Source organism: Triticum urartu, chromosome 7A, assembly GCF_056163025.1.
Source record: "Triticum urartu cultivar PI428250 chromosome 7A, HENAU_Tu73, whole genome shotgun sequence".
NCBI lineage: Eukaryota > Viridiplantae > Streptophyta > Magnoliopsida > Poales > Poaceae > Triticum > Triticum urartu.
Genome location: NC_141879.1, coordinates 733,447,718 through 733,459,550, shown reverse-complemented (window position 1 = coordinate 733,459,550; position 11,833 = coordinate 733,447,718). Strand labels below are relative to the sequence as shown.

Sequence of the window (11,833 nt, the reverse complement as noted above, 5' to 3'; positions counted from 1 at the left end):
TCAGCACATAAGTACTAATTAGTACTTAAACACAACGAATATGGGCCCAAATTAGCAAGAATGTTCATCAATATGTACTAAACACAAGGTTCATCGCACAGTACATATATATGATCAGTACCATATTAGCAAGAAGTACAAGATCAGATGAAGCAAGTCTAAAAAGGGAAACAACCTCATCGTTCTGTTATATACTCTTTAAAACATGCTTATATAATTAGCTTAAAACAAATTCAGGAAATCCGTGTATATGATTAATCAAACAATGCTATAGACATGCGGAGAACCGGACTTTTCTCTCTCTTTCTGTTCTCTGTTTATATTAAAAAAATTGATATTGGTCAGTAATAAGTAAATATCTTTCTGGCTGTGGTAGCTCAAGTGGCACATATTGTGATCCAATTGTGATCTAACAACACAGTTGATATTTTATTAATCAGTATCAGAAAGCCGTGTTACAGTCATGTTTGTACATGTTTGCGCGTAGATCATGGAAGGCTAGGTAGACTCTAGATCAACCTAGCATGACTAGAGCTGCTAGACTGGCTAGCTTTGGTGTCAAGATTCCTAGTGTCCCCTACATTGTTGATTAGCTGCGATTTTAAAGTCAAATTAAGGGAAACAGATCCACTATATTGACGACGCGGTCTAAAACATATAGGGGTTGTATCGATTTTACCCCTTCTTGGACTAAGTAGTTTGTTTGGTTTGTGGGTGTGGTGTGATCAAGTTGCATATTATAGCTGTTCGACTTACAGGAGCCCACATGAACATAGGTGTGAGTAAATTAGGATAATTAGGGGTTGAACATGCTTGTAAGTCGGCTTTGCTAATTTGGTGAATCTGCTTCACAATAGCTTGGAGATTTTTTGCTCACAATTGTACAAATGAAATAGGTAAGTGTATGCATATATGGTCATCGAAAGTATAGCTAACCTAGTTTGGTCATTCGGCTTTGATAGACATGGGGTGCCTTAGATGAGTTGGAACTGGAAATTTATAACGAAGAAATGTTCCATCGAAGTGAAGCAAATTTGAACAGAGTGCTCATCATTATGGTCACCCATATGGTTAGCACAAGGTAAGCTCCACGAAACAACAAACGACTCACACAATGCTGACAGTTTTTGCATCAGTTCCATATTAGGACAAATTATTCCATTGCTTTGCACTAGCTAGCTGCATCTGTGAATGTCAGAATGAGAAATTGAAGACACCTTGTACTAAGTTGTCAAACAAAACTCTGACCATGTGAGCTGTAGCAAAACCCTCTTCTCTGTATTGATTTTTTTGTCTGTATATTATGTACACATGCCCTAACTAATTAAGCTTCTTTTTCTTTGTACACATGTCTAGCTAGATGGTAGGCGTCATGATGTTGAGCAGTGAAACTCTGGTCTGCACCACGCTCCTGAACACCATGTCGCAAGCCCCGTCGCACTCGTCGAAGCACTGCTCCAGCGCGTGCAGCCTCTCCACGGTCGCCTCGGCAGTCTCCGGCGTGGTGACGGTCCTCCTGGCGAAGGCGGGAATAAACGTGGCCGTATTCTTGGAAGACGACATAGACGCGGCGGCTGAGAACACGGCTGCAGAGGCCATGGCGCTGGCAGCCGCCGCCTCGACGAGCGCGTAGGCCATTTCGGCCTCCTCGCCGCTAACGGCGACGAGGTCCAGGCGTGCGCTCTTGGAGGAGACGGCGGAGAAGGACGTGGCGAGACGAGCGAGCTCCTTCTCTGCTCGACGCTGGGACCTGGCAGCGGACGCGAGCCTCCCGGTGTCGCCCCTGCGCAACGCCCCGCGGGACTCGGTGACGGCGTGCCTGAGTGACAGGAGGCACTCCTGGAAGCCCTGGTGCGCGTCGGCGAGGAGGAGGAATGCGTCGAGGAGGCAGTCGGCGGCGTTGCTGGCAGGGCACCGAAGCGCGGCCCCGGACTCCGGGAGGAGGAGGAGGTCGGCGAGGGAGGAGTGGAGCGCCTGGATGGCGGCGAGGCCGGACGGGAGAGAGGAGGAAGGGCCCTGCTGGGTCCAGGAACGGAGGGCGGCGATGTGGGCGTGGAGGTTGGCGAGGAGCGGGTGGGAGGAGGTGGCGCCGGGGAGGCTGACGGAGCGGACGTGGCGGGGCTTGGAGAAGGACCTCGCCGGCGCGAGAGGGAAAGAGATGGACCGACCGAAGTTGAGAGCCATTCTAGCTCTTGCTGTTGCTTCTTCTTGAGCTTCTTGTTGTTGCTGCTGCTAGACGTACGTGTGAGATGAGATGAGATGTGGTGTGATGGAGGAGACGATCGATGTTGTATATATGCAGAGGGTAGGAGGCATCAGGCAGCCAAGCATGGCAGCTTGGAAAGCGGTGGTTACACGTGTGGGTGCGCGGCAGAAGCACGAGGAGGAGGAGGCTCGCCGCGTTAGTCAAAACTCAAGGCAACGGCGGCGATGGATGGTATGTTGTGTGCCTTAGCTCGCTGTCATGTTGGGGAGCGATGCACGCACGCACGCCCGGTCAAGATGCATCACTGCTGGCGCCTCCACCGACGGACATATGATTGGAGTAGCCAACACATTAAGGGCCAGCCATCCAATTTTTAAATCATTTAAACATCTGAGTAGCTCTCGGCAAAAAAGACAAATTCGGGTTCTATAAAAATGTTTACTGTTCATGCACTGTTCTGACCTGATTTGTCTTTTTTGCCAAGAGCTTTTCAGATGTCCAAATGATTTGAAAATTGGAGCGGATCTCACGCACTAAATTTTCTATCATGCAATATGTTTTTTAGATTTTTTTAAAGTTTTTGTAATTTTTTTCTGACCGGATGCAGATGAGCCTAGGCACCGAAACACTCTCATAATACTTCATGAAGGGAGTACTAGATTTTCTTTCAACTACTTAAAAATAAATAGTGTCTCTTTTTCTGCCGGACAGAACTCTGTCAACCGTTTTTTCCTCTCCCACCTTGTCCTCCATCTAGTTTTTCGTCCAGCTGGTTTTTTCCATCATGTCATATTTGACTGCACCTTCTAAACACATCGCTCAATCAAAATAATTTACTTACCTTTTGCAGCATTACATAAACTCCATCTTAATTAACTTGCTTTTTTTTTCTAATAATGCGGGATTACATCATTTGATTGCACATCACATTTCACCGCACCATCACATACGCCGCTCATTCATATTAATTTACTTGTCATGCATGACCCATGCTACCAAATTATTGAAATAAAAAATATTTGACAGCCATGGCGACGCACAGACACGTTCCTAGTACAATGTAAAATTTCTCTAAAACAACTAAAAACTACTCTAAAACCTACTCCTCCCCATCTGAGGTGAGGTCGATGACACCCGCAACGGAGCCGCCGGCCTCGTCGTCATTGGCTGCTGGCGCATACCCACATGAACCGCCGTTGTGTGTCTTTTTGGCATCGTCATCGTGCTGATCCTTCTCGTCCTTGTCCTTGTTCTCGAGCTTCTTGAAGAATCAAGTGCGCCATGTGTCGTTGATGCGGAGCTGACGGCGCTCGATCACTGTCCACCGTGCGGGCGCTCCATAGATGGATAGACCACCCGATTCACGTCGACGAGTTCAAGGTCCGCGAGGAGCAATGCATTGGTAGCGACGTCCGCTTGCTCCGCCTCCAATTGAGCCATGGCCGCGCGGTGCTCGTCCAGTAGCGCAAGGCAGACTTGCTCCTCTGACTCGGGCATGGAGATTTGGCCGTTTGGCCCGCTGGCCATGGCATGATGGACTATCACCTCCTCCTCCTGGACCACCGCCAACGCCATAGGGTCGCCTCCTCCTCCTCCATCTACTCCTCTTTCTAGCTCGGGTCCAAAGGGCTCAGAGGTTAGTCCACCACAATGCAGGCCTCGCAACTGGCATCCGTGGCGTGGACCTCTGCCGTGATTTTAGCGTGGCGCTCTGGCATCAACATCTTATACCATATGATCTTGGAGCGGACCATGGCGACGGCGATTGTCAAGAATTTGGATGTGGATGGGTGGCGATGGCCTTGATGACGTAGACAAATGGAAATGAGGAAAATGTGATGCAAGCAAGGATTGGGGGGGGGGGGGGGGGGGGGTCACCAGTCGGCCTTTAATAGCCAGGTAGGCTCCTCGGTTGGCTCGCCGGCTGCCCGGCCATGAACACGGTAGGCGGAGTACCAAAGCTTCAATGTGGGAAGTAGCCGGTGAGACAGGATGCAACGAGGGTTCTAGAGCTAGCCTATTTTGGGTGGGATCGTGTCGTCGGAGACCAAAATGGTGGATGCCCGAACTTCCCAAAATCGCCCCTCGATTTGCGACCGGCCAAATAAGAATTTTCAGACGTCCAGACCGGTCGAGCCTAAATTAAAGGGTCGTGTTGGAGCCCTAAAACCGTCTGGTACAGACATACAGGCATATAGGCTAACTCACTGCGCATTATGCAGTACACACAGCAGAGCACGGACGGACCACAACGATCTACTGTTGGATGGACGGCTGACCAGGTGATCGTCAACTATGTGCCAATCGTGCTGTGGCGCGTTTCGCCTTCTAGATCGATCCGCCAGGACAGCAAGGATTGCACATGCGGGCACCATTATCTTGGTGTAGTAGCTACTACTAACCGGACACGCGGCTGGTAAGACCACTGAGATGGATGGATGATTGGATGACACCTCGCAACAGTCGGATCCGGGCGTGCGTTTGATTTTGTCCCTTTCTGAGTTGCAAGTTGGGAGACATGAGATATTCCATACGCCGTCGTCGTTTACATTGCCTGCAGCAGCCTTCAGCTCTTTTATACACGCAGGGCGTGCGCATGGTAGCTAGAGAAGCTGCAAGATTCGACATGAACATCATGGATAGCTTCTTCCATGGTCTATCCACATGATTGTATTGATTGGCTTGAAGCTGCCGATCATAATGCATGCTGCACACGAATGGGTTGTCGTCGTCTTCCAATATAATTCTTATCCAAGTACGTACCTGCCGTCTGGTAGCAGCTACCTAAGCCTCATCAGCTGGTTTGTGCACGCATGCGCCAACTTTTGTTTAATGTTTAATTATAACAACTATTTCGATCACACTGATTTTAATTAGCTACGTACAACTGCTTCCGAGAGGTTACCCGTGCAGCTGAATGATTGATTAATCGAAGGAAATGCGCGGGTATTGGCCAATATAGCCGCATGCTTTGCTTCCTAGTGATTGTGAACTAGTCGTGCTTGTTTGGTAAGCACTTACCATGGTTCGGTGATCATTTTTTTTGGATCACCCATGGCAGAGATCCCCACCCATACATACATAGGAAAATTTTGGTCCCTGCCACAAATAATTTCATATATTCAATGATTTTTACTTAAACTGCACGGGTTTGGTATGTGCCATCACAGTTTGCGAACAAATTTGTTAGACGCCCCTGCAATTGGAATCCATTACTTTTGTTATAGTTGTATCGAATATTGTGTACAAGGTAGGTTACATTTGGACTCTGAGTGGTATTGTGTTTAGATAGGATATGGAGTCGTGTCCTACGAGGACACGTGTATCCTAGGCCTCTCATATATAGCGGGGGTAGACACATGATGTAACCTATGTCAACATAATAGCACCGGAACGCAGGGGAAGCCGGCGGCATGTGCCGGTGTCCAGGGCGACCGGTTGCGGTATTGTAGCGGTATCATGGGGAGGAGCGCCCATAGTCAGGCCCCCGGGTATGTAGCCATATCGGTGAACCTCGTTAACAAATCTCGGTGTCATGCGGCAGTGGTCGACGGCGGAGGTGGCTTGCAGGTGCACACGAGGTGTTTGTATAAATGCCAAAGAGAGGAAGATAGAAGGAAGAAGAGGGTTGACGTATGGGCCCCATTTATAATAACGGTCAAAGTTAAACGATCAACCTAACTTGTGGGCCCATCCTATCAGAAAGGCGTTTAGAAGAGGCGAATCGGGCACTTTCCCGACATGGTAGTTTTTAGTCACAGATTGGCAAAGAAGTGGTAGTTTTCGGCACAAATTTATAAAGTGGTAGTTTCTGAGCACGTTTTCATGAAATGTGGTAGTTTTTGGTTAAATACTCTGATTCGATGACACCCCTGCAACAATCGGATCCGGGCGTGCATTTGGTTTTGTCCCTCTTTGAGTTGCAAGTTGGGAGACATGAGAGATTCCATATATGGACAAATTTACCAATGTGGCCGACTTAGAGCGGAATGCCTCTTCAGCGCCAAACATGCCAGGTTGCGCAACAGCGCACAAGGCGTAGCCTGCATGGGCCCGGCCCAGTAAATTGGTCGCTCAGTTCCCGTCGTGCTCGATCGCTGCCACTCGATTGGTGTTTAACCAACCATTTTTTCACTAAATTTACAAACTTGGTAAATCATAAAATGTTCACATATTGATAATGTTTTATAAATACTCATGAATTCTTTAAAAATAGCTCTTGAATTTGAAAAAATCATTGAATTTTGAAAAAACTTCTTGAATTTCTAAAAAGTTCCTGAACTCGATCTTTTTCATGGATTTGAACATGTTCAAGAATTTAGAAAATGTTCACAAATTTCAATTTTTTTCAAAATTTTGAGAACACGAATTTAAAAAAGTGTTCATGAATTTAAAAAAGTTCACAGTTTTGAATTTTTTTGCTATTTAAATAATAAATAAAAGCCGGTTTACCATCAGATTAAAAGCAGGAAAAGAAAAACAAAACGGGGAGGAGGAAGATTCTAGAATGTTCCCAAAATTGGAAATATCCACCCAGTCTCTTCCGTTGCATGGTTCCGGTCGGAAGCACCGATCCGTTGTGTGCGCGGGTTACGAGTAAGGAACCGTTTGGCCCATTTTCGTAAATAGGAAATGCCAACCAAGAGTACAAACCTTCAAAGGAATGATGAGTAATGTTGATGACATTCGTTACGTCGGCCCACATCGTTACATCTCTGGTTCCGAGGATGACTCCGCATGGACTTGTTGGCACCATTTGATTGGTTAACCAACGGTGCATCCATTGTTTCGTAAGTACAGAAAACAACATATGATCCAAGTCAGGGCATCTGGGAGTCTTTGGTGAAGACGACGTAGGAGCTGCTTGCATCGCTGGCGGGCGCTATGCCAGGTATGGATGTCGCGGCACTGTCGGTAACTGCTCCATCGGATAACGATGATGTTTAGTATTTTCTCCCCGTCTTAAAATAAGTGTCACTGATTTAGTACAAAGTATCGAGGGAGTATAATGTTGTGGACGAGAGAATTTCTCCAGTTACAAATCCCTCAAGGATTGGTACACTTGCATGCCCAGCGATTGACCTAGGGAAGAGGAAGCTTACAAGCTATGGACATGCATTTTGTTTGTCTGACCCACACTCGAATAGCCTGTCTCCTGTAGATGAGATCATGGCTAGATCATACAAGCTTCCGGCCTCACAATGTCCATGGCGATGAGACATGACAGGTCCCCAAGCTAGCCATACATACGTGCAATAATGTGTGCAAATCTCATGGCTGTGACAACCCGACCGATCCATCGATACATTCATAGTACAAGCTTAGCTGCATCTAGTTGTCATTGATTAATACAGAGCAACTTGGATTCATTAGCTGCCTTAGATAGTACACCTACATTCATAGTGTAAAATTGAGGCGTGGAAGCGTATGCATCTGGTGCAGGGATGCATGCGTGTTTATATAGCACATAGGATACATCATCGGCAGGTTGTTGTAGTCTTGACCCATCCTTCAAGCTATACAAGAGATAAGATCAGATCTAACTAACAACCCGCCTGGTTTACATTATACTCACGCATACAACACACATACAATATTGTGACACACATGTCACATCTATACAAAACAAGCCTATGATTTAACATCCTCCCTCAATCTCAACACATCAAGGTTTAGATTGTTCCTGAAGGCTTGAAGTTGTCGAACTTGTAGAGGTTTGGTAAAACCATCCACCACTTGATCTCCAGTTGGGATGAACTTTATCTCCAATTTCTTTTGTGCAACTCTTTCTCGGACAAAATGAAAATCAATCTCTATGTGTTTTGTTCTTGCATGAAACACAGGATTCGCGGAAAGATATGTTGCTCCAAGATTATCACACCATAAGCGTGACACATGTGATCTAGAGACACCCAACTCATCAAGAAGTGTTTCCACCCACATTACCTCTGCGGTAGCATTTGCTAATGATTTATATTCTGCCTCAGTGCTGGATCTTGAGACAGTTGCTTGTTTCTTTGCTTGCCATGACACAAGGTTTGAGCCAAGAAACACTGCAAAGCCTCCTGTGGATTTTCTATCATCTGGACAACCTGCCCAATCTGCATCAGAGAAAGCACTTACTGTAGTTGATGGAGACTTACATATACTTAACCCAACTCCAGTGCTTCCTCGAATGTATCTCAATATTCTTTTCACAGCTGTCCAATGCAAAGAGGTTGGCGCATGCAAGAACTGACAAACCTTATTAACTGAAAAGGATATGTCAGGTCTTGTTAATGTAAGATACTGAAGCGCGCCGACTATACTTCGATACTTTGTTCCCTCTTCTTGACTCAGTAATTTTCCCTCATCCAGGGACAATTTTTCTGTGGTTGACATAGGTGTACTAGAAGGCTTACAATCCTTCATTTCTACACGACTTAAAATATCAGAAGCATATTTCTCTTGAGTGAGCAGAATGACATCTTGCATCTTCTTCACTTAAATGCCTAAGAAATAGTGTAGATCTCCAAAATCTTTTAAGGCAAATTCACTTCTTAAGTTTCTTAACAAGGCTAACGTGGCATCTTGTGAGGAGCTTGCTACAATTATGTCATCAACATAAATCAGCATATATATGATCACCTTTCCCTTTTTGAAGAAGAACAGTGAAGTATCTCCCTTTGATGGACAGAACCCAAGCAGCTGCAACCTAAGGCTTAGTCTTGAATACCATGCCCTAGGTGCCTGTTTCAAGCCATACAAGGCTTTATCCAACCTGCACAAATAGTTAGGTTTGGACCTATCTTCAAAGCCTGGTGGTTGCCACATGTAAACTTCTTCCTCGAGAACGCCATGTAGAAACGCATTCTGAACATCCAATTGGCGAAGATTCCATCCCCTGGAAACAGCAATAGACAGGACAAGTCTGATAGTAGCAGCCTTCACTACAGGACTGAAGGTGTCCTCATAATCGATACCGTAGCATTGTTTGAAACCCTTAGCTACTAACCTAGCTTTATACCTATCTATTGTTCCATCAGCCTTCTTTTTAATTTTATATACCCACTTACAATCTATAATATTCCTCCCTGGCTTTGGTGGAACTAAATGCCAAGTTTGGTTTCTCATTAAAGAATCATACTCTATACTCATAGCATTTTTCCAATTTTTATCATGCAATGCTTCTATCACAGTTTGTGGCTCACCAGAGGAAGCAAAGTTTGCAAACCTAAAGTTTTTGTCATACCTGACCGTGCCATCCTTGGGCACTAAAGGTTTGGTAATACCTCTCTGTGAACGGGTAACACGCGTAGATATTGGTGCAGCCACAACAGATCCAGGAGCAGCCGCAGAGGATCCCGCTCCTCGTATCGGCGCAGGCGAATCAGCCTCGGCCGCCGTTGTTGAGGAACGTAGTAATTTCAAAAAAATTCCTACGCACACGCAAGATCATGGTGATGCATAGCAACGAGAGGGGAGAGTGCGATCTACGTACCCTTGTAGACCGACAGCGGAAGCGTTAGCACAACGCGGTTGATGTAGTCGTACGTCTTCACGGCCCGACCGATCAAGCACCGAAACTATGGCACCTCCGAGTTTTATCACACGTTCAGCTCGATGACGATCCCCGGACTCCGATCCAGCAAAGTGTTGGAAATATGCCCTAGAGGCAATAATAAATTGGTTATTATTATATTTCCTTGTTCATGATAATCGTTTATTATCCATGCTAGAATTGTATTGATAGGAAACTCAGATACATGTGTGGATACATAGACAACACCATGTCCCTAGTAAGCCTCTAGTTGACTAGCTCGTTGATCAATAGATGGTTACGGTTTCCTGGCCATGGACATTGGATGTCGTTGATAACGGGATCACATCATTAGGAGAATGATGTGATGGACAAGACCCAATCCTAAGCATAGCACAAGATCGTGTAGTTCGTATGCTAAAGCTTTTCTAATGTCAAGTATCATTTCCTTAGACCATGAGATTGTGCAACTCCCAGATACCGTAGGAATACTTTGGGTGTGCCAAACGTCACAACGTAACTGGGTGGCTATAAAGGTGCACTACGGGTATCTCCGAAAGTGTCTGTTGGGTTGGCACGGATCGAGACTGGGATTTGTCACTCTGTGTGACGGAGAGGTATCTCTGGGCCCACTCAGTAGGACATCATCATAATGTGCACAATGTGATCAAGGAGTTGATCACGGGATGATGTGTTACGGATCGAGTAAAGAGACTTGCCGGTAACGAGATTGAACAAGGTATCGGGATACCGACGATCGAATCTCGGGCAAGTATCGTACCGATAGACAAAGGGAATTGTATACGGGATTGATTAAGTCCTTGCATCATGGTTCATCCGATGAGATCATCGTGGAGCATGTGGGAGCCAACATGGGTATCCAGATCCCGCTGTTGGTTATTGACTGGAGAACGTCTCGGTCATGTCTGCATGGTTCCCGAACCCGTAGGGTCTCCACACTTAAGGTTCGATGACGCTAGGATTATAAAGGAAGTTTGTATGTGGTTACCGAATGTTGTTCGGAGTCCCGGATGAGATCCCGGACGTCACGAGGAGTTCCGGAATGGTCCGGAGGTAAAGATTTATATATGGAAGTCCTGTTTTGGTCACTAGAAAAGTTTCGGAGTTTATCGGTAATGTACCGGGACCACCGGGAGGGTCGGGGGTCCACCAAGTGGGGCCACAAGCCCCGGAGGGTAGCATGGGCCAAGTGTGGAAGGGACCAGCCCCAGGTGGGCTGGTGCGCCCCCCCACAAGGGCCCAAGGCGCCTAAGGGAAGAAAGGGGGGCAAACCCTAAGGGCAGATGGGCCCTAAGGCCCATGCTCCCTGCGCCTCCCTCTCCTCCCCTCTTGGTCGCCCCCCCAAACCCATCTAGGGCTGCCGCCCCTCTAGGGGTGGGAACCCTAGAGGGGGCGCACCCTCCTCTCTCTCCCCTATATATAGTTGAGGTATTTGGGGCTGCAGACATACGCGATTCGATCTCTCTCATGGCGCAGACCTGCATCCCTCTCTTCCTCCTCATATCTCGCAGTGCTTGGCGAAGCCCTGCTGGATCACCACGCTCCTCCATCACCACCACGCCATTGTGCTGCTGCTGGATGGAGTCTTCCTCAACCTCTCCCTCTCTCCTTGCTGGATCAAGGCATGGGAGACGTCGTCGGGCTATACGTGTGTTGAACGCGGAGGTGCCGTCCGTTCGGCACTAGGATCTCCGGTGATTTGGATCACGACGAGTACGACTCCTTCAACCCCGTTCTCTTGAATGCTTCCGCTTAGCGATCTACAAGGGTATGTAGATGCACTCTCCTTCCCTTCGTTGCTAGTTTCTCCATAGATAGATCTTGGTGACACGTAGGAAAATTTTGAATTTCTGCTACGTTCCCCAACAGTGGCATCATGAGCTAGGTCTATTGCGTAGATTCTATGCACGAGTAGAACACAAAGTAGTTGTGGGCGTTGATTTTGTTCAATATGCTTACCGTTACTAGTCCAATCTTGATTCGGCGGCATTGTGGGATGAAGCGGCCCGGACCGACCTTACACGTACTCTTATGTGAGACTGGTTCCACCGACTGACATGCACTAGTTGCATAAGGTGGCTAGCGGG

General features: G+C 46.9%; 1 protein-coding gene across 1 annotated transcript; it reads right to left on the bottom strand.

Annotated features, from left to right (window-relative positions):
• Positions 1 to 1,259: 1,259 nt before the first annotated feature.
• On the bottom strand, positions 1,260 to 2,385 carry LOC125529663 (uncharacterized). Its single transcript, XM_048694084.2, has one exon. The coding sequence runs from the start codon at positions 2,182 to 2,184 to the stop codon at positions 1,357 to 1,359; it is 828 nt and encodes a 275-aa protein (XP_048550041.2). The 5' UTR covers positions 2,185 to 2,385; the 3' UTR covers positions 1,260 to 1,356.
• Positions 2,386 to 11,833: the final 9,448 nt, after the last annotated feature.